The sequence below is a fragment of the Homalodisca vitripennis genome, chromosome 3 (genome assembly GCF_021130785.1).
Source record: "Homalodisca vitripennis isolate AUS2020 chromosome 3, UT_GWSS_2.1, whole genome shotgun sequence".
NCBI classification, from domain to species: domain Eukaryota; kingdom Metazoa; phylum Arthropoda; class Insecta; order Hemiptera; family Cicadellidae; genus Homalodisca; species Homalodisca vitripennis.
The window spans coordinates 26,534,903-26,561,299 of NC_060209.1; the positions used below are offsets into that span (position 1 = coordinate 26,534,903).

At 37.7% G+C, this 26,397-nt stretch overlaps 1 protein-coding gene across 1 annotated transcript in view; it reads left to right on the forward strand.

The window, feature by feature from the left end:
- LOC124358124 (disheveled-associated activator of morphogenesis 1) overlaps positions 1-26,397 on the forward strand; it is a 131,912-nt gene that overhangs the window by 33,160 nt on the left and 72,355 nt on the right. The window contains 1 exon segment of the mRNA XM_046810417.1: positions 12,308-12,436. Within this exon segment, the coding sequence (XP_046666373.1) occupies positions 12,308-12,436 (129 nt within the window).

A 26,397-nucleotide genomic window follows, 5' to 3' on the forward strand; every position in this document is an offset into this window, starting at 1 on the left:
TTTCAGGCCATACTGCTACAAGAAACTAACCTTTATTTTGTTGTTTATACATTACAGTACTATATTATTAACTTGTATTGTAAAGCATTCAAAATTCCAAGTGTTTGTAGCATTTCTGCCAACAATATTGTTGTAAAGGGAATACAGAATTTATTTATTCAGAACTATTTACACATATTTTTGAACCGTCTGTTCTTAAACAACCTTGATTTTTTCCCATCAGAACAATTAAAACCTCATGCAATTTTACACCCTCATTTTTTATCTTAACGTTTTGGGAGATGTGTCATTTTAAACATATAATTAATACGCGTCCAAATGTTTTTTTTCATGTAAAATTTAAAAGTTTAATTACGAAATTATCTTGTGAACAGACAACTATAAATGAAATTATCCAGACCTATCCGAGTCAGAGCTTCGCTAACGCTCAGCTAATAAAGTAATAATTTTATAATATTACGTAATTATCTATGAAATGGCTTTAATTATCTTTATTCTGTACTCTTGCCATTTTCATGTTATCAACATTTATAAACATTTTGTTTTAAACTGCTATTTGTAGTTCGCTGTATTGACAGAGATTAAAATCTGAATGGTTCTCCGACACGAAATACACAATCCTGTGAACAGTAGTAAAAATAAGAGTTTCTGGTGTTCACCCTATTCCCGCTCATGATCCACGGTCCACCGACTCTCCCGGCGCTGCGTCCTCGACCGGGGGCCGCAATTAGTGTAGTTAGCTTCCATCACTTTCTGTCACTCGGTTTACGTTTCTCCTTTAACTGTGCCATACAGATGTTTCCAAGACCACTTTTGTTAGTGGTGGAATTACCTAGAGACCGCTAGCGGCAGTTAGTGGTCGCCATTGTAGTTCTTGTAATCGTTGTTGTGGCTTCTCTTGTACAGTCAATATTGTTGTAAACACAAATAAAGATAATGATGGTACTACAATATTAGTTCTTCTCGGCTTTACAAATATTTAATTAACGTTTTAATATCAACACACCAAAGTCTAAGGTCTACGGCAAAAGTACTTCCGAGACTAACACCAAGTCAGGGTAAGCATGGCCAGGCTCGACGGTGTGTAGGAATCCTGGAAGCTGGAGAATCAGGATGGCAGGAGTGTGGTGAAGGGATGAAAGGATGTTCGGACAGGATACCCTAAACGTCAAACTGCCTATGCGACCTACAATGTACTCCTGCTCTGGAAGAAGAAAGACAAACGGAAGTGCCATCTACATATTTTCATTAAAGCGCGATTTGAACTGAGTTGATTTCAGCACTTTTTGCTCTGCATTCTTAAATTTATATAATTGTTATTTATTCATAAATGTAATGATTAGTTCCTTCGTTTCAAGGTTGATCTTTTTATTAATCCAGATTTCATAGCTTTAAATGTTTTTGGAACTGGTATATTGATAATCAGACCTACAAAAATAACTAACCTATCAATTGCAGCAAGTTTCGTAGTTTTTGACATTTGATTATTCCTGGGAGTTGTAAATGAATGGCGAGTTTGTCCCGCAAGTGTTTGTAGGTTGTCCAATAGGATATGAGAAAATTCGCACGCGGTGAATTTAGGGATCTGGTTGTCACCCGAAATTGGTTCCCATGGTTGTAAATCTTTTGGTAGCCTATACATGTGTGAGACTTTAGAATGGTGAGAGTTAATTTGGGTTTGAACGTATCTGAGAAATAGGATTCTTTTTAACATAAGTGTTTGTCACTGTTCAAAGTGGCTTTTTTCATTATACGTTACTATGTGGAGTACAACTAAATCGTTTTTATTTTCGAAATAAGATTTTGGCAATGTTACCTAATCATTGGTACAGCCTTTAAATAATCCTTAGTGAGACTGGGGTTTGTGGGAGAAAATTAACTCAAGTTCATCCTCGCACTGGAACTGGTGACCCTTTCCCCCAGGATAGCTGGGAAACAGCCGGACAGATCCGTCATGAAATCCAGATCTGTTACTTGTTTATGCGTAATTCAAATTCAAATCTGTTATTGCCAGGACACTACCAAAAGTGTATAGCAATAGTAATATTTTTTACTTAAGTTTTGAACAAGCACTCCACATCTAGACCCCAGTCAAACATACAGTATGTTTAGTCACACCACGTTCATTCATGCGAATTTTCCTCATTGTTCAACGCCAGTTGTCATCTTACAAGTGTGCGGTCACCCAGTCGAATGCCATAAAGTCGTCAGTGGACACAATTGTTGGTGCCGACAAATATTTACTGTTCCAGAATTGATATTGATTTGGTGGTGAGCCAAAGTGTGGTATCATCAGTGTACTGCACAAGTCTTCCTTGCCATAGTCATTGTCTACTATGTCATTTGTGTACTTGTAGTCCATTACTACTTGTCATTGATATAGATAAGAAAAAGAATCGGACGAAGTATTGATCCCTGAGGGATACCATACATAACTCAGCAGCATCGGTTCAGAGAATTTGTTTGGGATTTAGACAATTTATGTTCCGTGGCCTAAAATGAGCTAACCCTTTGAAGAGACACGCGTCTCTAATGCCACGAGGTTCATGTTTGTCAAGCTATTTCAATTGGTCAACACAGTCGAATGCCTTAGATAAGTCGAGGAACACACTTAATGTAATGGGAAAATGTAAAACTTTCGAAAATACGGCAGTTTATTATTACAAACCAGACTATTTCGCTAAAAACTATTATTGGATTAACGTGGTTTCTCGTATGAAACTAAAATTACTCCTAAATAAAAATAGATATCTCTTTACCCACTCTACATCGTACATTTAGCTAGGAGTTTAATAACATCATGTTCTGTTCAACTGTGGTAAAACAGTACAAACCCATTATCGGGTCTCTCTGGACTGATATCAGTTTCTGGTCGGATTTGTCGTGTATCACGTATCACGTATCACGCTGTGGCGGCGCGGCGCGGCGAGCAGGTAATCCTACACACGTGATAGCGGGCTCGTTGATAGCTAATGTATGCCACGGGTGAACGTACCGCTCGGCATACATACTGTAACTGAGCTATTGTCGCAATTACTGACGCCTCTACCGCCTACTTGGAGAAGTTCCACTAAGCGGAGGCAGTCCAGCTCTAGTCCCAATTACCCACATAAGAAGCGGACGTAACAAATACGTAATATGAGGGGAAATTGTGACGAGGCGATAAGTCGTGGAAAGATTAAATGCAGCTTGTTTATTTACATACTTCGTTATGACGTGGCTCTAATTAACGACCTGTCACTAACGACAATCAAGGCAAGGAAAGTTTTACGTAACTCTGGTAGAGAAACGTTCCAATTTCGGTTGTATTGTTCAGTTCGTAATGTCAAATTCCATTCTTTGGTCTCGTAATTACTTGGGCATCTTTTCAAGGTTCGATCTCTTCCAAATTGTTAGTATTAACGTCTGGTCGCATAGGGATACCATAGGAGTGGATTTCATTATACTCTTCATATTTCATATAGATCTAGAGTATAAGAAGATACGTACACTAAACCTTCAATATTCGCAACTCTGACTTTGTCAGAAGCTAATTTTCGATATTTAATCCCAATCCGGCAGACGAAATCCATCAAAGGCTTAACATTGATGTAAAACCGTCTTGAAGCAAACAGCGTCATATAACTACAATGTATGTATTTTTTAAAGATTTTATTAAAAAAAAAACTTAACAGGTGTCTTATTTTACCAGGCAAAGTTAGGGCTAAGAAGCCCTCTCTAACACTTAACGTGGGGACCAACGGCTTAAAATTGACTTCCGAACCACCACCAATGGCCGGGCAGGCGGGCTGCTTGCAAGGACAGGATCGCTCAGCTATCACCCATCCAAGCAGCAGCGACGTTGCTTGATTCGTTTATCTTGCGATAACCACTCTGCCTGCTTACTACATTGGTTTTATTTACAGGTTTAAAGTATAAGATAAATTAACACTGACCGCGTCAAACCTATTATTGCATAAAGCTTTTAATACACTAATGATTCTATACCCGCAGGAAAGGTGTTATTTATATGTATTATAACTAAGCAACGCTAAACTAAGCATTTAAACATATGCTTTTATTTTCTGTTTCGGTAATATGGTAAAATTGTAATTTTTTGTCAGTTATGTTTAATTGGATTCCCAGATGATTTCAAATCATATGATGACAAAATCAAATAGTGAATTGTTTACATGGAAGTTCATATAAATTTGGTTATGCTGTTAAAAATGTTTATTTGACTAAAAATTGTATTTCAAAATTTACTAAAAGGTGAATTCATTTATATATAGGTACTTCTAATACACGAAGTTTATACTTGGTTTGAGTTTTTACGGTAAGTAAATAATACGTTCTTACAAGTACGTTGTATTCTATTTACATCGACTTATTCGTTCTAGTCGAACAAGGAATTGAAATGTCGCCTCTAGGAAGCGATCCCTCCGCAGTTCTTTGTTGCTAAAGTCCTAATCGGCCATAACGAAGAGTCCTTGATGTCCTTCCCCACAGTCCGGAGGTCAGGAGGCGCGTTCCAACTCAGGAGAACCGTCGCCGCCTGGAAGAAGTACTGGTACTGATCGGTTCGACATAGGCGGAAAAAGGAGGATCGTTAATTGGAGCGCGGCAGGACTGGTGGCAAGGTCATGGCCAGGACATGCCGATACCATTCTAGCTAGGATGTCGCCTGGGGCATCTGATTCAGACCTTGTTTCTGGTGAACCCTAATGACGTGCAGTGTACAATTAGTCTCCTATTTAATCCAACTTTGGTATTTCAAGGCCAGTACGTCATGCGTGGAAGTTTGTAAATTGTATCTCCGACGAAGAGTAAAGTGAAATTCGGGAATGCCGATGGCCGAGCTGTCTAAGACGTTGGACTTTGAGTCTGAGAGATAGCGCAGGTAAGAATCCTGTCTGTGACCCTTGCACTTTTATCAGTACCATCGACCTTGTACTGTATCGACTCTCCCACTTATTCTGTTTCATAAGATCCTCGCACACGCCAGTGGCCCATGAGGACGGGCAGAATAAGGTATAAAAAGGGATCGGATTCTCCTTCATTAAAAAAAAGTCAATACTTCTCATCAACCATATTTTCCTGTAGCGGTATTCTTGTTTTTATTTACATACGAATGAAATAATCCTGGAACACTTACGCTGTATTTCACCGTGGAATTATAGGAACCTTTTTCATTGTTAAGATTACAATCAAAACATATTCTAACGCTTTCTTGAATTCTATAGTTCTTGAAATACAAATCTAGGCACAAAAGCACATAAAACGCTGTAAGGGAAGACAATATCTCTGAAATATTTGTCTCACATATTGAAGCTTGAAAAATTTCCATGTTAATATCTTTTCGGGTTGTTAATTTCAATGTATGTGAACCTGAAATGTACCTGAAATGTGAAACACGATTTCCTGTGATAATTAATCGTGTCGATTAGTTGTTGTAATTACACAGTAAACACTCGAATATCTAAATCCTTGGAGGAAAAGCAGTTACACATAGCTGGGCTGCTCGGCTAGACGTGTGGAATGTTACTCGCAAAATTCCTGATACCCTTTCTCCCGCCATTCACCGATCGCCAGTCGCCGGTATGAATACTAGAAGCTGCGTGTCGTGGACAGGTGTCAATCTTCTCACATTGGTGATTGATTGGGGACTGTTCGGCATATGGAAAGTGGGAAGCGTTGATTCAGTGTGAATGTTAAGTTCAGCTCCATTTCACCTCCGTTTAGAGCAGCGCCTGAAATCCGAGGCTGTTGCAGCCTTAATTCCTGGAATCTGGAATCCACATTTGTCCGAAGAGTTGCAAAAGAATTCGGCGACGAAGAAGCTCAAAACGAACTTCTTGAATTGTTTCAATGAGAGACACATGAATTCAATGAAACTCGTTTTGTTCCGCTGTGCTTTGGGATCACGTCTAAAGCATCGCAGTGCACTCAGTTGTGCACTTCATGAAAAAATGAAAACACATCTTCATCTAGATTACACTAGGTTTTGTAGTCTAAGTATCTCTGATGTTGATTCAAGATTCAAGAAGTTCGTTTCGAGCTTCTTCGTCGGCCACTTTTTTATCTGTCCAGGAGTCAAGTCTGAGACAGCGTCAGATTCCAGACGCTGCACTAAACCACTGAACTAATCATATTATTTTCTGTTTCATATAAGGCCATTTCACCTCAGCGTACGAAGCGTTGCTAAGCGACGTCTTCGAGAATGGTGTAGGACTATCCACACAGTTTATATATATTTTTTATACGTATCCCCGCTAGATACGTATTATTTTACAAGCTAAGTTTCATTAATTTGATGATCCGAGATACAGCGCGACGTTGGGAATACAGACGTGGCAGGGAGTGCGATACATGTCTTTGGTGGGGTCTGAAAAATACAATTAGATTGCATTGAGATAGGTCCAGGACACGTGTCAATATACGTTGTTAAACTACGTCACTAAGGTGTGAAAGGACATTAACGGTTTTCACCATCATAATACTCTTTCGAGAAATAAAATAACATTTAGTGCTTCTTTTCCTAATTTGATTGATGGAGGAGAGCCTCAGCGTGTAAACTTGCCATGAATCAAAGCACGGTTTGTCAATTTGTAAGAACTTGGGTCAAGCTTCCATTTAGCCAAATGGCAGCTTTGTTGTGTATTGGGGCTAATAGATTCTGCTGTATCATAATACGACTTATACACATCAATCATTCATCACGACAAATAATCAAGGTTTTAATTTTTATAAACAACGGAATTGAATTCGTCGTATGACATAGTGAGATCAATATACAGTAGTAAAAAAGCATGGTTTTCATTTTTATAATCAACGGAATAGTTAAATTCGTATCAGATGACATAGTGAGATCAATATACAGTAGTAAAAAAGCAAGGTTTTCATTTTTATAATCAACGGAATAGTTAAACTCGTATCAGATGACATAGTGAGATCAATATACAGTAGTAAAAAAAGCAAGGTTTTCATTTTTATAATCAACGGAATAGTTAAACTCGTATCAGATGACATAGTGAGATCAATATACAGTAGTAGCAAGGTTTTCATTTTTATAATCAACGGAATAGATCGTATCAGATGACATAGTGGGATCAATATACAGTAGTAGCGACATCGTACACCAAATGAGGTACGATCTTTTGATCATCATATGCCTTTTGCGTTAGAAGAGTGATCCACCATTAGGGAGTTTGTGCCTAACGTGTAATCCACGAAACCCTTTTGCGTTTACTTTACTTATAACCCTGCAAAATTTAGAATTTAGCTTACGGTTAACACTGAAGACGGCGTACGTAACGTTTCCTTTGTGTTTACTCTATATTATTCTCTGTGTTTCGAAGGTTCAAAATTGATTGATCCTGCGCTTAGTTAAATACTGCCATGCAATCTTTTAGGGTCATGGATTGTGCTCTGTTGTTGTTTCGACTTAGTTTAGTCTCTTCAGTCGTAGAAGGATGTAAACTATTAAGAGACAACGTTAATCGTGAAGAAGCAATGGTGATAATATTTATAGTTATAGGCAGTACGAGTATTCAACTTGTTTTCACAAACTCTGGCGCCTGTTTTCAAAAGATATACTAGACTCTAGATAATATACCTCAATCTTATAATTTATAATGATCTTCGAGTTTAGTTTGTAACCGAACAGTTAGAGATTTCAGTAACTCTATTACACAGGTGATATATTTCAGTCACCTTGGAGGGTGCCGAGCTAGAAACAAAACCTTGTTTCTACCAACTGACTCTCAAAATAATAGCAACTCCAAGTGTGTAAGATCAATGTCTTGAACAGATTTAACATGAATTGTTTATTATCCCTAAGTTTTTGGAATTGAATCTTTTCAATGACGTCTCAAGTTATTGCAAAACACCAACAAAAAATGTAATATTGATTCGCAGTCTCCATTGCGGAGCAACTTTTGCGTGGCAGACCGGTAGCAATAATGGGTTGCGCGAGGAGTTGCGGGCGAAAGTGGCGGTGATTGCGCGCGGGCAGGTGGTGGAGTTGTTAGCCATCACTCGGAGAAACAGCTGAGACAAAGAAAGTTGACGATGAGTCATTCAGTCCAGCTCCTTTTTGTTTATCGGCTGACAGAGACCACATTTCATGCTTTCTTTTAGCAGGTCGACCTCCCCGCAGAGGCATTACTCGATCGATAGCTGCAACGGCGTACTCTACACAGGATATACTACACAGTACAATGGTAGTTACAAAGTTGAAATTCTGATTTCAAAGAACCAACGTGGAGTATTATTTTCTAATCTATCCAAACTTCTATTTCTTTTAGCAAACTTTATAATAAATTAAAAATCAGCCCTTCCCTTTCATATTTAAAAGATAAGCTTAAAGACTTCTTATAAGAAACTGTTTTATTCACTCTCTGAATTTTTTCCCCCTCACCCACCCATACCAGTAATACATATCCACAGTACTGACATTTTAATTTGTTACTTAGTTTTCAATTAGTTAGTCATATTTAATATTAAACTAATAGTAGAAACACATCTATATTACGTTTCTAGCATTTAGTTGATTTGTGTATACCGGCACTGAATATTCTTGGTACATGTAAATGTCCATGAGAAATTTGGAATTTTTGCAAATATAGGACCTGTGATCTTGTCTATTTCTAGGAAGATAACTTGTGTAGCACGTATGATGATGGATAATAAGAGATGATGATGAATGATGGATGGTGCTAAGTCTATATGCTGTTGAATTGGATAATACCGGCTCAAGTAATCTAGTCAAATCGGCTATTCCTACACGATCTTACTGATTTGTTCGTAAATGCTACTAAAACCGTTTTGAATGGTAAATCTAGGACATTCATAAGTGTACTTTTACTTAAATAATAACGTAATTGTGTTATTATTTAATTATTTACAAACTATATCTTACTATAATTTATTGGTTTATCTGTGAAAGCTAACTAACTTAAGAGCACTTTCAAGTTTTATTGAACTGCGCCACGAGTTTCGGCTGAAAACACTTACTTTCTTGCAACATGGCGTTAACTTCCGCTAAAGTTGAAGAGCGAGTATGAGGAAGACGAATAAGAAAACTTTTCCACAGCTGTTATAATTTCAATTAAATCTGATTCTAACATCCTGTTTCTAGATTAATATTTTCAATTCAAACCAGTCGTGTATTCGTAATTGTCTAATAAACCTCATACTGGTACCTTACCTTACAACCTTCTGTTTTAATCACAAATATTGGCCATGACTTGTGGAAAATCCACTCGATGGCCCTAGCATCGACAGACTGTGCACCGTAATTCGCGGTAACTGGTCACATATTACCGGATGAAAGCGGCGATCACACAGAGTTCATGGTCCACTTCTCACGCCGCGCGGCGGTCGATAGGCAACGGCAGGAATGAAGCGATCGCCTACGGCTATGGTTGAACAGTTGCAGCCAAATTAGTTGTAATGATAATAATTTAAATATATATTTTATTTTACTTACCTTGCATGCGTGAAATCTCTCTGAAAACAGTATGACTTAATACTTTTAACATCTTTACCTTTGGCGAAACAATTAAGACGACATGGTAGTCGGCTGGTGACCATCCATACTTAAGAGGAGTCAAACAGAGATATACAGTTTTGAAATTGTGTTTTAAGGAGGAGCTCATACTTCAGATGCATAAAGTCTCTCTGATAACAGCATGACTTTTATAAACATATACTTTTAACATCTTTATCTTTGGCGAATTAATTAAGACGACAGCTAGTCGCCTTGTGGCCATCCATATTTAAGAGGAGTAAAACAGAGAGATACAGGTTTTAAATTGTGTTTTAAGTAGGAGCTCATACTTTAGATGAGTAAAGTCTCTCTGATAACAGCATGACTTGTACGAACATATATTTTTAACATCTTTATCTTTGGCGAATTAATTAAGACGACATGGTAGTCGGCTGGAGACCATCCATATTTGAAAAGAGGATAACAAGTTTTGAAATTGTGTCGAATAATTGTGTTTTAAGTAGGAGCTCATACCTTAGGTGCACAAAGTCTCTCTGATAACAGCATGACTTTTATGGACATATATAATTTTAACATCTTTATCTTTGGCGAATTAATTAAGACGACAGCTAGTCGCCTTGTGGCCATCCATATTTAAGAGGAGTAAAACAGAGATATACAGGTTTTAAATTGTGTTTTAAGTAGGAGCTCATACGTTAGATGAGTAAAGTCTCTCTGATAACAGCATGACTTCTATGAACATATACTTTTAACATTTTTTACTTTTGGCGAAACAATTAATACGACATGGTAGTCGGCTGGAGACCATCCATATTTGAGAGGAGGATAACAAGTTTTGAAATTGTGTTGAATAATTGTGTTTTAAGTAGGAACTCATACTTAGATGCATAAAGTCTCTCTGATAACAGCATGACTTTTATGAACATATACTTTTAACATTTTTACTTTTGGCGAAACAATTAATACGACATGGTAGTCGGCTGGAGACCATCCATATTTGAGAGGAGGATAACAAGTTTTGAAATTGTGTCGAATAATTGTGTTTTTAAGTAGGAGCTCATACTTAGGTGCATAAAGTCTCTCTGATAACAGGATGACTTTACTTTTAACATCTTTACCTTTGGCGAAACAATGAAGACAACATGCTAGTCGCCTGGTGGCCATCCATATCTATGGTGGCCATCCATATCTAAAAGGAGTATAACAGGAGGATACAGTTTTGAAATTGTGTATAAATAGGAGCTCACCTTGAAATCTATAAATGTTTCATTCCAGAAACTTAAGTTTTAATCCCTCTATGCTAGTGAATGGTGAAAAATCCGATATTTGTTTATGTTAATGGTTTATAATTTATAAAAAATAGAATTTCTAATGGGAAAGTGTTTACTGAGATGCAGAATTTCTCCGATACAAAGATCTCTTGGGTATGTTTTGTTAGCCCAAACTAAATCTTGCGTTGTACGAAATCATCACACCGTCAATTATGAGGTTATGTACTGTGCGGTACAATTAGTCTTGTTTTAGAAGAACGGGAGTAGGATGATGTATCTTATCTTAGCTACTAATCCTTCAGGATATCAGTGCGCCATGCGCCTGCAACTTCTGTTAAATGGTAAGACAACAGAATTTTCCGACCTCTAACGATTCCTAGTTTTTCCCGAACCATACCGTCGCGCGCCCGTTTCCCGCGCCTACCACGAGAGTGACGCAATCAGCTGGTTGACCCGAGGCACTGCGTGGTGTGACAACCTTGTCCGGTGCCCATGACCAATGTGTACCGTTGTGCCCGCATCCACCATACGTACTGTACAGTGTACAACCGTACAGTAGTCTGTCGCCCGTCAGTCCCCCGTGTACACCGTTACGTGAGCCAGACCTAGGTAAATTGTCAACAGTGCAGCGGGTTTTGTACGGAATCTAATGTGCGGATCTGTTGCAAGTTTGATGGTGTAGGAGTTAAGACTTGATTTTAAGACGTCGTTTGCTATTTCAAGTGACATAGCTAGGATTTTAGTTTCCAGAGAAACACTACTCCATCATTTTTTTCATGGTCAAGGAGCCGAAATCCAATTTGCATTTTTAAAACGAACAACCTAATTTTTCGCAAAGTTGGTAGAGTAATTTTTCTAAGAAGAAGAACTTCAGCCGAGATAGTTTAGATGGTGTTCCATATGATAATTTGTTAGTATACGATTTGTTAGTTTAAGGGTTAAAATAACAAACAACCATCGGACACGAAAATTAAAGATAGTCACGTTCAGTAAACAACATAAAGACCGACTTTTTTTACTGAAAACGATGACTTTTACCGTATTTGTTTCGTAGTTTAACGGTTATATAATGATTATTTGTGTGTTCGGCGGTTGGTTTTAAGCTATGAAAACTGTAGTCTGACAAATAAGTATTGTTTGATGTTTTTAACACAGTCAAAACTCTTTCACTTCAACCTCAACCAAAACTAACCTAGCTGACGATAAATTATTTTCTTAGAAGAAAATCCTCTATCGATTTCACGATAACCTACGCCGTGTACTTATACCGCGCCAGTTTGCTCGAAGAGTATAACTTGTTCTGATTGAACTTCGCCAATCAAATTAGAAATATGATCTTTTCTAAATGTTTAATTTAGCTGATACTTTCCCTTCTCATCTTCTCTTTTAGCATCCAAATGTCCAGGGTCTTACCGAAAAATCATTATGTTTCCATTTGCTGATTTACGAACTTCCATAGAATTAGAAATTTATTAAATTTTTCTCAACTGTTGAGAAAGTTGTAATGTACAGCTTGTGTTGACGATTGTGTCTGTTTTGTTGACAGGCGGTGTCGAGGTGTCCGAGCAGTGTGTCGGCTCTGACCGACAGGCTGCCGTCGTTACAGTGGGGCTGGCCTCAGTTCCTCACCATGCCGGCCGTCAGGGGCCGCAAGGGCTGGTGTGGTTGCCTCCAGGTAAGTCTCTTCACAGATAGGGTAATTTGAGATACAGTTAGCAGCAAAAGGATATGGGTGTATCTAAAAGAGTTTGGATTTTTCGAGTGTATTGTATTCGTGGTTTTGGTGATGCAGCAAGGATTAAGATTTCAAAGTTTGTGCTGATGTGGAGGATTTCAGAAGCTTTACCCGGTTAAATAATTTTAAATTATGTTTAAAATACACTCACTTAGTCTCTTAATACGTAGTCAGGTTAGTTCTTTTACGGGTTTCCGTAGCGAAATCTACTGGGTTGTTGGAATTCAAAGATAGGAAATTTTAAATGGATATGAGAGTTGTTTTCAATTATGCATTGTGATTTCTCTTCTTCGATATTTCTGCATACAGTCAAAGCAAATACAGCTAAAGTACCATTTGTTTGTCTTAGGCGAAAATAAAAATAGTGTATGTTAGTTAAATGTCACTCTTATTATAAGAAAATTATGCCACAAAAACGGTTGTGGATGAAATATGTAATCTGTCGTTATAATAATCACTTTAGATAAATACCTGTCAAGTATATATACCTGTGTTCCTCCATGTATACATGGTGCCATTAGAGGCGCGTCATGCCATGCAGCTCCAGCTCTGCCCTAACACAAAAGGTAACGTACATTTATTGTATAATTTTTGCCTCCTTATAAGGATCGTGCCTGCAGCAACAAGAAATAGAATAACATCAGCGGTATAAAAAGAGTACTTGATTTAGAACCGGTATTTATGGTACCGTATTGTGTTTCTTTCACGTAAAATTTGATACTTCTTATAAATTTGTGCAGTCGTGCATAACTGCACGCATAAACTCCGCTTCGGACTGAGCGCGAATAAGTATTTTCGGACGTTTTAAGTTTATTATACTTATATATTTAGGATGAACTTGACGAGGAAATTCTTGTTAACTTTAAAGCCAATTAGAAAATGAAATAAAACTTATCCAATGTTAAAAAAGTAATATTTTGAGCATTTTTTATGGAATACTGTATAAGATAAATAATAATCTAATAAACATTATTTTGATTGACACAGAAATCCCTTTTATATTACAAAGTCCTTTAAGGCAGGAGCGCATTTACTAAATCCCAATACAAATAATTTTTCTAATTATCTGTTAAAAACTTATATCCTTCAAGAAATCTTATGCGTTATGTTTTTCGGTTCAAACTGCGTTTAAAACATTGCTAACACAATTCACAATTTACAATGTTAATAACATCAATAAATAGGTATTAAAACTGTAACCGAGTTGAGCCAATGTATCCGCGTCTGTCTGCTTATAAAACTGTCTGGAGGGGACGGGGACTTGTTCAGATAAGATAAGGTTCAACCATTGACCGATTAGTATACAGGTTTACTGCCAACTTTACGCTAATCTAACGCTTTCTTCATTGATTTTTAAATTTCTTAAATTGATAATTAACTAGAGTTTAACTGCAAAAGTAGTAAGGTACGTTTTTTCTGAATTTTTGAGTGAGAAAATAAACTAAGTGAACAATTGAGGAGGAGCACTGACTCGTCAATAGTGACAACCTCACTAGCACTAAGCGGTTTGCGATGTTACATAATACAGAATACATATTGAAATTCATAATCAACATTACTCCAATTTGGAGCAATACCCGGAAAGGTATGGCGAATGAAGTCCAAACAAGACAAAACTCACGTGAAGAACTTTTCCTGATCGTTAATACAGTAATGAAAAGTGTAGTAATTGTATATATCATCACCGTAGGCGTATAAGAATTGTACACATTTCAATAAGTACTGTACACCAAAACAAAGTCTTCCTGGACCTGCGATTGACATTAGATGATCTGGCATGGAAAAATGTTAGTCCTCTAGGTTTGAGAAATTTGAATTTACTTTTAACAGGTCAATCGGGAATGACCTATAAATTCAAGAATAAGCCTTAAAACCAGAATTGACATCATAAAGTATCTAAAAGACCTAATAAAAAAATATATTTAAGTTTGCTTTGCTGTCATGAAAGATTCGTTTTCTGTTTCAGAGGTAAAGTAACTTTAAAAAGGTCCATGAAGCTATATATATATATATAATATATATATATATATACGTAATCCATAATGAAGGTCCTGCAAAGTCTGAAGCTACATACACGTAATTCATTAATTATAGTCTTAAGCTATGTACTCGTAATCGATTTGTTGAAGCTTCTGCAAAGTCTGAAGCATATTCTAGTAATCCATTAGTTGAAGGTCCTGCAAAGTCTGAAGCTACATTCGTAATCCATTAATTGAAGGTCCTGCAAAGTCTTAAGCTATGTACTCGTAATCGATTAGTTGAAGGTTCTGCAAAGTCTGAAGCATATTCTAGTAATCCATTAGTTGAAGGTCCTGCAAAGTCTGAAGCATATTCTAGTAATCCATTAGTTGAAGTTCATGATAAGTCTGAAGCTATGTACATATCCTTACATTCTATAATAGCTTAATATTGCTCTTTCGGTTGAAGCAACGTGAAATAATTATATTTGGCCATGAAGTCTTGTTGGAAGTTGGAGTGCAAGTTGTTTGTTTACGTTCTGACCACGTCACTGGTGACAGTTTTACGACAATGCGTCACGGCCGTGGGAAAACTACCGTAGGGACAGAACTGGTTTGATGGGAATTACACGGTCACTAGGCGTTGCAGTGAATGTTGAAGATCCGCGACGTGGAATATATATCGTTGCAAGGGAAAAGCGCGTATATTTGTGTTCTAGGAAAGTTTCAGGACCACATTCTTTCCTTATGGCGCAATCGTTACTCCTGCCCTGTCCACGCCGGTGAGGCTGATAGTCCTGTCGCTTGCAGACAATAGTCGCCGCGGCGAGGGAGAGATCTAGATCCGCAGTTCCACGTGCCAGTGAATGTTAATCATTATACTTTAGTTGACTGGCCGCCGAAATATTTCCACTAAACGTCAACGGCCTGTGCCGTTCTGCGATTCGGAACCTGTTATTTCACCCCGGTAAATCAGTATTGTTGCTGCTTTCGCTTTTCTACGTGTCTACTCCCTGATATTCCATCAACGTTTCGAAATATTTGAAATCTGTGTGATTTTTCGTTGGGCGCAGCCTTTCCATTCGAATATAGCATAGAGTAGACTTGGTTTCTGGTGTTAATTGATATTGTGGAGAGGTATATAAGCTACGAGTGCTATACATCGGGTTCGTAATACCTTTTTAAAAGTACATTATCATTGATGTCAATTGGATGTCAATAGGAAATAATACCATTTTTAAGGTGGAAATTGATAGAGAATAAATGAATTGAGAATTTTCGCGAGCCTTGAGACACGTTATGCTACTCGCAATTTTGTGCAGTCTGAAAACTGTCTCAAGAGATTACCTTTTGGTGCGTGCAGCTCTTCAGGACAATTTATATGTAAATATGTGGTAGCCGAAATACAGCAATACAGACCTTTCTTTATTCAAGTTCATTCATTCTTTATTCAAAGAAGACGACAGTTTCGCAATGAGAATGTGGAGCTTCTTACTGAGGAAAAGTTGTATCAATATGAGAATTCTATTGTAACTTATTATCCAGATACAGTCCTAGGATGTTTATTTATTCAGTTTCGGAAATTGCAATATTCCAAAGCATCGGAAGCAATATCCGTCCGTTCTAATGGATATTTAGTTTTAGATTTGTTTGAGGACAGAGTAGTTGTGTTCTGAAACTTAAGCTCTGAATTGATTTAGACTTGAACTAATAAGAAGAAAAGTTGGGAAATCAGCTCTCTTTGGTACTAAAAGTACGCTGGGTTTTCTTTGGCAAAACATTGTGTTGTTATGGTGTATTTCAGTAAATTTTTTCATTCATTACCAAAATATTGAACCGAAGGTTGAGTTTTAATTAATGCATGAAGACTTTATATCCAAATGTTGAGGATATTGCAGCAAACGTTTCCTGCAAGGCCAACTTTGGATGCTAAACAAACTCCCTGCCGTGTTGAATAACTAACGAAGTTGATTGATTATATCTTGATTAATCGCGAAGGAGGCCAGTGATGACGTTCACGGGTCATATGTACATGTCATGCCTCACCACATGCCTCGGCGGTCACTTTCATAACCAGACGGTCGCCTGGAGATGACCTTTGAGCGCCGTGCGGGCCTTGGCCTGCCCTCTCCTTTCTCCACAGGTGTAGGGGTGGGTGTGCTCATCTGCCTGCAGAAGAGGCTCGGTGTCGGGTGGATAATATGTGGCGGAATGAGTGTTGAGTCACTTCACATCAGCGGCAATCTACCACCAGCACAGCTGTGAACATCAGACCGCAACGGAAGCCTCCGACCACAAGTAGGTTACCGTTCAATAGAGGATCATCTGCAGAATTCAGAAGACCCTGACGGCGGGCCGACCACTTACTCCATTTAGGGCATCTCTGTCCCAACCGAAATCTCCGGGTGGACTCGGGTGGTATTTCGCAAAAATGATTGCTTCCATTACGCAACTACTAAGTTTGGAAGCGGAGCGAGTGATGGCGGGAAAAATCTTCGTCACTGCAGAAAATCCAAAAATCAATTGAAGCAGGTTAGAGTGAGACGTGCCAAAGAGTAATGAGAACGGTTGGCATGCCGAGAATGCCGGAGAACAATAGGTGCCACGGAGAGCTCTGTACACAGCCGCTCATTCTAGTAATGATACTGCTCTTTGTTGCGGGGTTTATAGGCAGCCCAGTGAGCATCTGTATGATCAGCGTACTCACAAACAGTCCATACATGGTTCTTCGCTCAGTGGAAACAAAATGATTAAAGTGTATTAATTGGCATTTCTGATGAGTTTGAATTAATTTAGATATAGTTTGAACAATACTAAATCAACTGTTCTTCTCGTTTAAAAAACGTCACCATCTAAATGTTAGACTTTGATTAAAATTGTTGTAACAACTATGTTTTAAAATACACCACGTCAAAACCCCTAAAATTAATAAATCAACAAAAGTTCTTCTCGTTTTAAACACATCACCACCTAAAAGTTAAACTTTGATTAAAATTGTTGTAAGAACTGTGTTTTAAACTACACCATGTCAAAGAACCCAAAATACTGATCAAATAGTGAACAAATAAAGATCATAATTTTATATTGTTAATATAATTTGAGCATATATTATTTGAGACCAAACAGAGTTTCAACTTCAAGTGAAGACAATTCTAAAAAGTTATGATCAGAAACGAATGCTTATATACGAGTATAAGCAATTATTTGAAATTTGCTATACAAATGTACTTTTTGTCTCCGCAATAAATACTTGACTATTGACTGTAGTAGTTGGTATTGCCATGGGCATGGGAATAGTAACATTTGAAACCTCTAAACGATAGAAGTGGCTTTTGTACTTAAATAGGAAATATGTATACAATGATATATATATATATATATATATATATCATTGTATATATATATTTATATATATAATTAACCGATATAATTGAACTATCCTTAATATTAGTCTCTTATCGGACCCTACAAGTTTCTACTTTATGCGTACAATATATCATTAATCGATATAATTGAACTATCATTAAAAATCGTCTCTTATCGGACCCTACAAGTTTCTACTTTATGTGTACAATATATCATTAATCGATATAATTGAACTATCATTAATTATATTCTTTTATCGGACCCTACAAATTTCTACTTTATGTATGCAGGGATGCTACAGGTCAGGGAAATCAGGGAAGTCAGGGAAAAGTCAGGGAAAAAACAGGACTGGAAATCAGGGAAAAGTCAGGGAATCCGTCTCAAGTCAGGGAAAAGTCAGGGAATTTCGACGTTGGTCAGGGAAAAATATAAAATCCCTTTACACAAATAAACTTACTGCCGCCGCGCCGAGTCCAAGCCTGCAGACGACGCGGCGCATATTTTACTTCTGTGTTGTAAAAGATCATTTAAGTCAATCTTTTTGTACGTATTAAACTGTCTTCACTTTATTTTTTGCTTTTTTATATTTGCCACCCTGTTAGTCTCAACACCGCTTTTTTCCACCCGTTAATTGCTAAAACCCCTGGGGATTGCGTCGAAAAAAGTCAGGGAAAAATGAAAAATTTGGTCTGGAAATCAGGGAAAAGTCAGGGAATTTCATTATTGGACTCCTGTAGCAACCCCGGTATGCAATATATCATTAATCGATATAATTGAACTATCATTAATATTATTCTCTTATCGGACCCTACAAGTTTCTACTTTATGTGTACAATATATCATTAATCGATATAATTGAACTATCATTAAAAATCGTCTCTTATCGGACCCTACAAGTTTCTACTTTATGTATACAATATATCATTAATCGATATAATTGAACTATCATTAATATTAGTCTCTTATCGGACCCTACAAGTTTCTGCTTTCATGCGGTGTACGAGCTGAGTAAAACTAGCGAACGCCTTTGCATTCTTCAGGGTTACTTCAACAAAGGCGCCACTCTCATGCCGAAGACTTTCTCCATTGCCGATTACGGGAAAGCAGAATGATAACCCTGAAAGGCCCGTGTGTTTGCGGCGATTGGGGGATTCTTTGTGTATTTAGAAAGTTACAAGTCTGAGCGCGCACTAATACTCATAGACCCGGGTTGACCTGTGACCCCGGGGGCCGCAGGAGCGTTCGCGGTCGGCTGACTCACGGTGATATCACGGCCAATCTGGTCCCGGGGCCGGGCATTAGCCGCGGGTAAACATACGGCTCCGCTGTCAGCAAGAAATACTACGGTTATTCTATTCTACTTGCGGTGATTCAATAACAGCAATCAACCGTTCCATCATTTCGGACGGCTCCCTTTCGCCATTGTTCGCATTCGTAGGTGCCCCCCCAGTTCATGTTGAAGTGTCTTTTGTAAACAAGATGGTACAAATCACATTGGCACTGCTTTTACTCAACTCAGCAAATCAACAACGTATTTAATGCAGTAATATTGATAGTAGTCATCTGTTTCCACGAAATAAACTTGGATCGTCCAGGTTTCTGACGACTGGTGCAAGTAGTTCACAGTTCACAAAAAACATTATTTCCCAAATAGTTCACAAAAAATACAATTCCATACAAAGCACGTGCGGAAAAGAAACACAATTTTCTTTTTAATATTTTGTCATTATATACTACAGTTGGCAAAGTATATTGAAAGCCTATCCAGTCATCTTTTGGCAGATGGTGGGCTTAAATTTAAATAAATAACATGTTTAAAATTGTTCAGATATTATAAGTAAATAAATTGTTATATAAATCAAACCAAAACAATTAATAGTAGAGTGCTTAACAAATCGAAGGACTATTTAGGCAGATTTAAAATATATGTCATTAATAGATGTTGAAATACAAAAAAAAAGAAACAAACCGTAACAAATTTATTTGAGTATTATCAACAAGTTTTTAAAGTATTAAGTAGTAGTTTTTTGTATTTTTTAAGTATTTGTAATTTTTTAACAAGTGTGGCTACTCTTGCAAAATTTGAAATGCCCAGTGGGTTTGGGTTAGGAGAAGTAATAGGACCGTAACAACCATCCTTCGCTTGAGTGAGTGGCGGACATTCACTTTCGGTTTCATGCTCAACTGCATTAAATAACCTATGCATAAATATCGAACAATTTCTCAACCTTACTTTACGCATGAAGCCTTTTGCAGTGAGAGTTTTCTTGTAATGCGTTTAGTTATCGTCACATATGGTAGACTATTTCTGAATTCCTGGAGGCATTTTGAAATTTTGAAACGAGGCTCGCAACTCGTAAATTTTAAAGCATGTTAAAGATTGGTGGTATGGGTTAGCTTAGATTCAAATGATCGTTAGCAATGATGCATTCCCCAAAATGAAGTCACTCTAAGCGAAATACTTTGTATCCGGATGGTCGAGAGGGGCCGGATAATGAAAGGGTCTCTGGCCCATCCAGATTGACAAGTGTATTATTAGAGTAGAGAAAATGCATTAATCGAGTGTGCTCTGACTCATTCCGAGGGAAATCTAGTCGAGGATTTGAATCCGGAGTCATTACCAATCCCACTTCCCTCGCACTATCAGATCGTCCCACAGAAACTATCCTTGACCCTGGTTGGAAAGTCAACGCTGATGAGCTAGTTGTTACCCGCGGTCGAGCGGTGGGCGGTTGTTTACTTCGCGGTGTTGGGCGGGGAAGCGTCGACCTCGTCTGTCCAGTCTTAACTAACTGTTCCGTCGAGCTGCAGAGAAAGCTATTTACTCCTCTTTTGTTTCCGGTTTTGGAGGTTCGCGACTAGGAATATCTGCTAATTCACATTGATGACTGCACCTTGCATTCTCATTCAGGCTTAATCTTCAAAGTACAGTCTGCACACGACATCCGACTCAATGAAATTGCCTTTATGAACGAAAGAGTTGAACCCTGGACACGAGGATCAATTGATGATTGATCAATACCAGGAGAGGGAGATTGATCATTTAAATCAGATCCCAAAAAGGCACGGTAAACATCTTTATATCTCTCTTGGAAAGGTGGGAGAAATCGCCTGAGGTGACCGAATGAGAGAAATTTCAGTAGTCTTGAGTTCGAAGATGATCACACAACCACCACTCTGATGGCTTATCCAATGCAGCATCACTTTTTCGAATATTGGGATTTAGCACCGAAAGATCCTACATGTAAAAAAGGTAAAGTAAAGATATCTTATTTTACGAGGCGAAGTTAGGGCTAAGAAGCCCTCTCTAACACTTAACCTGGGGACCAACGGTTTAAAGGTGACTTCTGAACCACCACCAATAACCGGGCAGGCGGGTTGCTTGCAAGGACAAGATCACTCATTGGTCACTCATCCAAGTTGCAGCCACGCTCGACGTTGCTTGTTCTGGTTATCTTGCGATAACCGTTGTACCCGCTCGCTACACTGTGACATGTATATAGAAAAGAAAAAAAAGAATAGCCAAAAATTAATAACAAATAGTTTGTTCATTATTCTAAATTTTTTTTAACTATTAACGTTCATTAATTTACTACTACTGGTCTTTGGGTAAAATATAACCTTTACACATAACGTTGACCCCTGATTTAAAAGGTAATAAAGGCCTTACTAGTACAAACATCTGCTCAGATGGTAAGTAGTCAAAGATAAATTATTAACTAGGTTTGATTTGAATTTGTTTCCTGGTGGAAGCTGGGGAACATTTTATACAGTAATCCAAAGTGATTATTTGAAAGTTTAACAGAATAGTGAATCCACAACAACCAACTTCAGAAGAAGGTACTACAAGAAGGTATATTAATACAAAAGTAGTATAACTACTTGTGACTGGAAAATGATTTACTCTCAAATAAATCATAAATTCTGTATGACCTTCTATTTCATCAGCGTTTATGCACTGGAAACAATACATTTTTTGTTTGTAAAAATATACTCGCCTGCAAGGCATATGTATTAAAATTTCTAAATAAGTTGTTTCTAGTTACAAATCGTGAACGATTTAATCTGTGGTTCAGTTAAATTAAAATAACGTTAGAGTTATTCGTAAAAAGGCCCAAATCTAGAGTATCACTAGGACTTAAAATCTAGAGCGGTTGATTCGATTTTACGAGTAGTAAGATTTTAATAAGAAGATGCAGTGGTTTTTTTTAGAGATTCTAACAGCTTATGAGTTTCAAAAATAGTTTGATGAAGGTATTAATCATACTTCCAGGCTAAAAAGAGACTACAATTATTCCGCTTATGAAATGCAGCTGAAGCTATAAGATAAGCGTTGATTTATATTGTGGATTTGATGAAAAAAGAATGTATGTGACAAGCACGTGTGCCATACACAGAGCACTCTCGAAAGGGTTGGATTTATTTTGTTGTATCGTCGTGTTTACTTTTTTGTTGACAGCTCGGTGGAATGACATAAAATGAATGAGCGACTCTGGTAGACAACAATAGTCAATTTAGATCTGGGCCCAACCTTGAGATTCCATGTTAACTGCGACCCTGCCGCGCGGACGGGGTTCAAGGTGGGCGGCAGGATCAGGTCCTGGCCGTCCTGCGAGGAAGTGGGAGGCCGGGACAGGCCAGTCACTTCCTGCACTGCGACCGCAACTTGGCGATTGATCCTATCAACCAATTATGTTAAGGAGATTGGATCGGTGATTGCGATGAAATTTCAGGTGAAATTGATTCGCTCCAGAATAGCTATGCTGCCCACAATTTCTTAAACTGAACCTCAGAAAGCTCAAATATTGGCTTCTTCCGAAATAAATTGCCAAGAGATTTGACACGATTCGAATAGTACTCTTTGCATAAATAATACAGTTACACAGACTTAAAAGTTGCAGATAATACTTTTTTAATATTGCCAGAAACATAGACGAAAACGAGGAGTAATTTTGTGGAGGAGTTATAATGTGGGTAAACAATTTTAAAATCTCCTATCATTTCTTTAAAGGGAGAGCTCTTCTTATTGGAAATAACGGTTGTAATAGACAATTACTTCACAACTGTTACCATTATTACTTTGGTAACTTAATGTTTGTTACAATTGACAATTCCTTGTTTAAATTTTGCTATTGACGATGGAATGGTTGAAAGTTTATTTCTTTCTGTACTTCATTTTTGGATGTATTAATACACCCTCCCTTCACTTGACGAGGAGCATAGATTTCAATCCTCGAAACGTTGTGTTTTGTGTACGTTTTGTAACATATAGCGATTTCAAAAACCTGTTATCCTTTCAAACCATTGACAGAATTTTCATCTTAAGTTCTTAATGTTTGCTGCTCTTGATGTTTCGTTTAACATTTCTAAATAAATTATATTAACTTCTCAATTTTAAAATTACTTCTAAATCTTGTTATCTAAAGTGATTGTTGATTTTTATTTGAAAGAGACTCATATCATTATTTGAAGTTGGCCTTTCATTTTGCTAACCAACAAATTAAACTGGTTTATAAATAACTGGTGGTCTAGCGTTTCCATTTCTGTAGCATTCAAACACTTGTTTTCTATGTTACAACCTGTCACTTTTATTTATTATATATTACTTTATGTTATCTACGAGTTTTATTTTTATTAACTTTGCATGTTATTGATGAGTTCCTAACTTTTGCCTTGCCTTTTGGAACCCATACACATTGAAGTTTTGAATTTTTCTGTCACTATTGCGTTTTTAATGGATAAATCAAACCTTTAAATATTGGCACATATTGAACCTTCTTCACTCAGAAATATTAATAATTAAACTAAATCGTTTATAGGTATATTAAGAAATAGCAATATTTCTTGAAGGTCTCTCTGGACTATCTCATGAAATATTAGCACTTTTATTCACTTTGATTTTCAAATCATCTAAAACTAAGTAGAGAATTCAAATTTTTCTCGTCACTTAATGAGCGCAGAAGAGGAAATGATGAGTCAACGAAGGCTGGACGAACTAAATTACTAGAAAGCATCTGGCTCAATCTTCATCTCATCCTGCCGCAATCTTAGTAATTCAGCTAATTCGTTTTAAACAGCGTGTCCTTGTTTGGTCATAGGCACACATGTTACTTGTATTACTTCCTTTGGCGAATTATGACTCTACTGGGAAGTTTATACTGTGATGATGGTAAAGCAATGAGACATTCTGAGTTTCAATGTTACACAGAGTACAGCACTGTATGTGTGAGTACAGGAGCTCATTTGGACATCAATTCCTTCCTGCAATCTCACGTAATCTTCGTAATTTCATGCATATTACGAGTATTTCTAAACCTCCATTTTGCTGTTTGCCGTCTCATCGAGGTGCTATTTTATTCGTTGCCCACTGATGGCGCTGAAGAAATTAAAGCCGATTGGAGAATCGAGGACGTGTTGATAATGTGCAATCGACCCCTGACCCCTTTGACCTCTGTTGGTATTGTCGAGGGGGTGGTGACCTTGAGGCTGAACCTGACCGAGTCCTACACTTTTACCGGCACTTTCACTGCTGTTGCGCGGCGCGGTGCAGCGAAGAAAGTGACCGGTCGCATGCCATGCCTTTGTTGTGGTACACTGTGCCATTGTGCCAGCTGTCCACCCACTCAAATCACAATATAGCCATTGTAGTCATACGCCTATTGTCGAATTTCTGCATACTTGTTTTCCTATCCGAGCAAATAGTTGTAGTTCCAAGAAGTTCTTGCAACATTTTCTTCAGTGCTTACTCGCACCATATTCGTAGCAGCTACATTTATTGGACTTGCATACAAAAGTATTTCCAGACCTCAAGAACTCTTTTCCTGAAACATCGAACAATTAAAGTGCAAGGATACAAAATCCATTAAATCGAGTTCGTATGTTTTCTTTGCGACAAGTGGTGACAGCTTTAATATAGTTGATTTTCTGCAATTTTACGGTGATTCTACGTATGTTGATTGTGACATAGTCAGTCATATAAGACACAATTATGAAACAAAGCTTATGGTGCTTGTTGATATCTTTAGCAGATTGTACTATGAAGTTTATCAGTGCTGCTTTGGGTTAGAGAGTTTCACATTTTCTTAACATATGACAGAGGGAATCAGAAAAATTTTGGGCAGCCAACTCGTGTAAATCAAGATACTACAACGACCTTTAAGATGGCAGATAGAGGATGGGAAGCTACAAGCACTCTGGTCCATTAATTTGATTCATTCTAACGAAACCAATTTTCACTCATGGAATAGATGGGTGGAGTGTTTGGACTTTGTACAGCACTTGAAGGTTTGTATTGTCTTTACTTTTTTTGGTGACCTACGATAGCATATTTTGTGATTCGCTAAGCAGCCCAGACTGTCAAAGAACACCGCACTTTGTGATGACAAACTCAGAGACAGGTTAAGAATATTGTACACACCTCTACAGTCTTCCAAATTAAGGTTTTGGAAAATAGTAGTTTATAAATACCTCTTTAAATATTTCGTAGCATGCAAGCTGATAAAGCTGAGAGAAACTGATCAGAGCTTTGGTTTCTTGCAGACCATATCGGAGTTACAAATTACTTTAATCAGTATCGGGGAATTCTTTCTGATTTACCTCACCAATAACACATATGCGTTTCTGTCTGATTACGAAAAATGCTAGTGGTCCAGAAGACTGGTGGTAACTACGCCGCAGCAGGTGTACACGCGGAGGACAGTGGAGGACATGAAAGCTGAAGTGAGGTGTTAGTAGACCTCCCCGCCTTGACCTCTGCCTGTTGGGCGCGGCCTCTACCTGTGCCCGTACTTGGCAATACTTCCACGTCGTTTGTCCACAGATATATCTAGAGGACGAAGGTTCGCCTTGGCAAATTCAGTTGAACTGTGGTATTCCGTTTTCCCATACTAATAATTTTCCGTACTCCGACTTTTACCATAACGTATTGATCTGATCTTTCAAATAACGTTTAAAAATTATTGAAGTTGGAACTTCAATAAAGGAAGTAAGCAGGGTTTAGGTAAAAGTACTCTGAGCAGAGAAATTGAATATAAGGACATCAATTTGACACATTTAGGCTAGATTGCGCTAAGTCCTATTAACAGAATTTGGCTAATGCGACGAAAAGTTTATCAAAATTCATTTAACACAACCTTCTAATGCTGCACTAGCTCTAATACTGGTTAATTCTACACTAGCTCCTAACAAAATTATGGCAGAGTTACGCTATCCCCGTTCTAGACAATATTCTAGTGCCGCTCTATGTCCTATTAAAAGAATTAGGCGAAACTTGCGCTATGCCAAATTAACATAATTTTTTTGGCTAATTCTACTCTTGGTCAAGTCAACACAAACTTATAGTGCTGAGCTATGTCCTATTAACAGAGTTTGGCTAATCTTATCCTAGGTCCTATCAACAGGATTAAGCTAGATGTACGCTAGGCCCCAATTAATAGTATTTGGCTAATCTTATCCAAGGTCCTATCAACAGGATAACGCTAGATGTACGCTAGGCCCCAATTAATAGTATTTGGCTAATCTTATCCTAGGTCCTATCAACAGGATTAAGCTAGATGTACGCTAGGCCCCAATTAATAG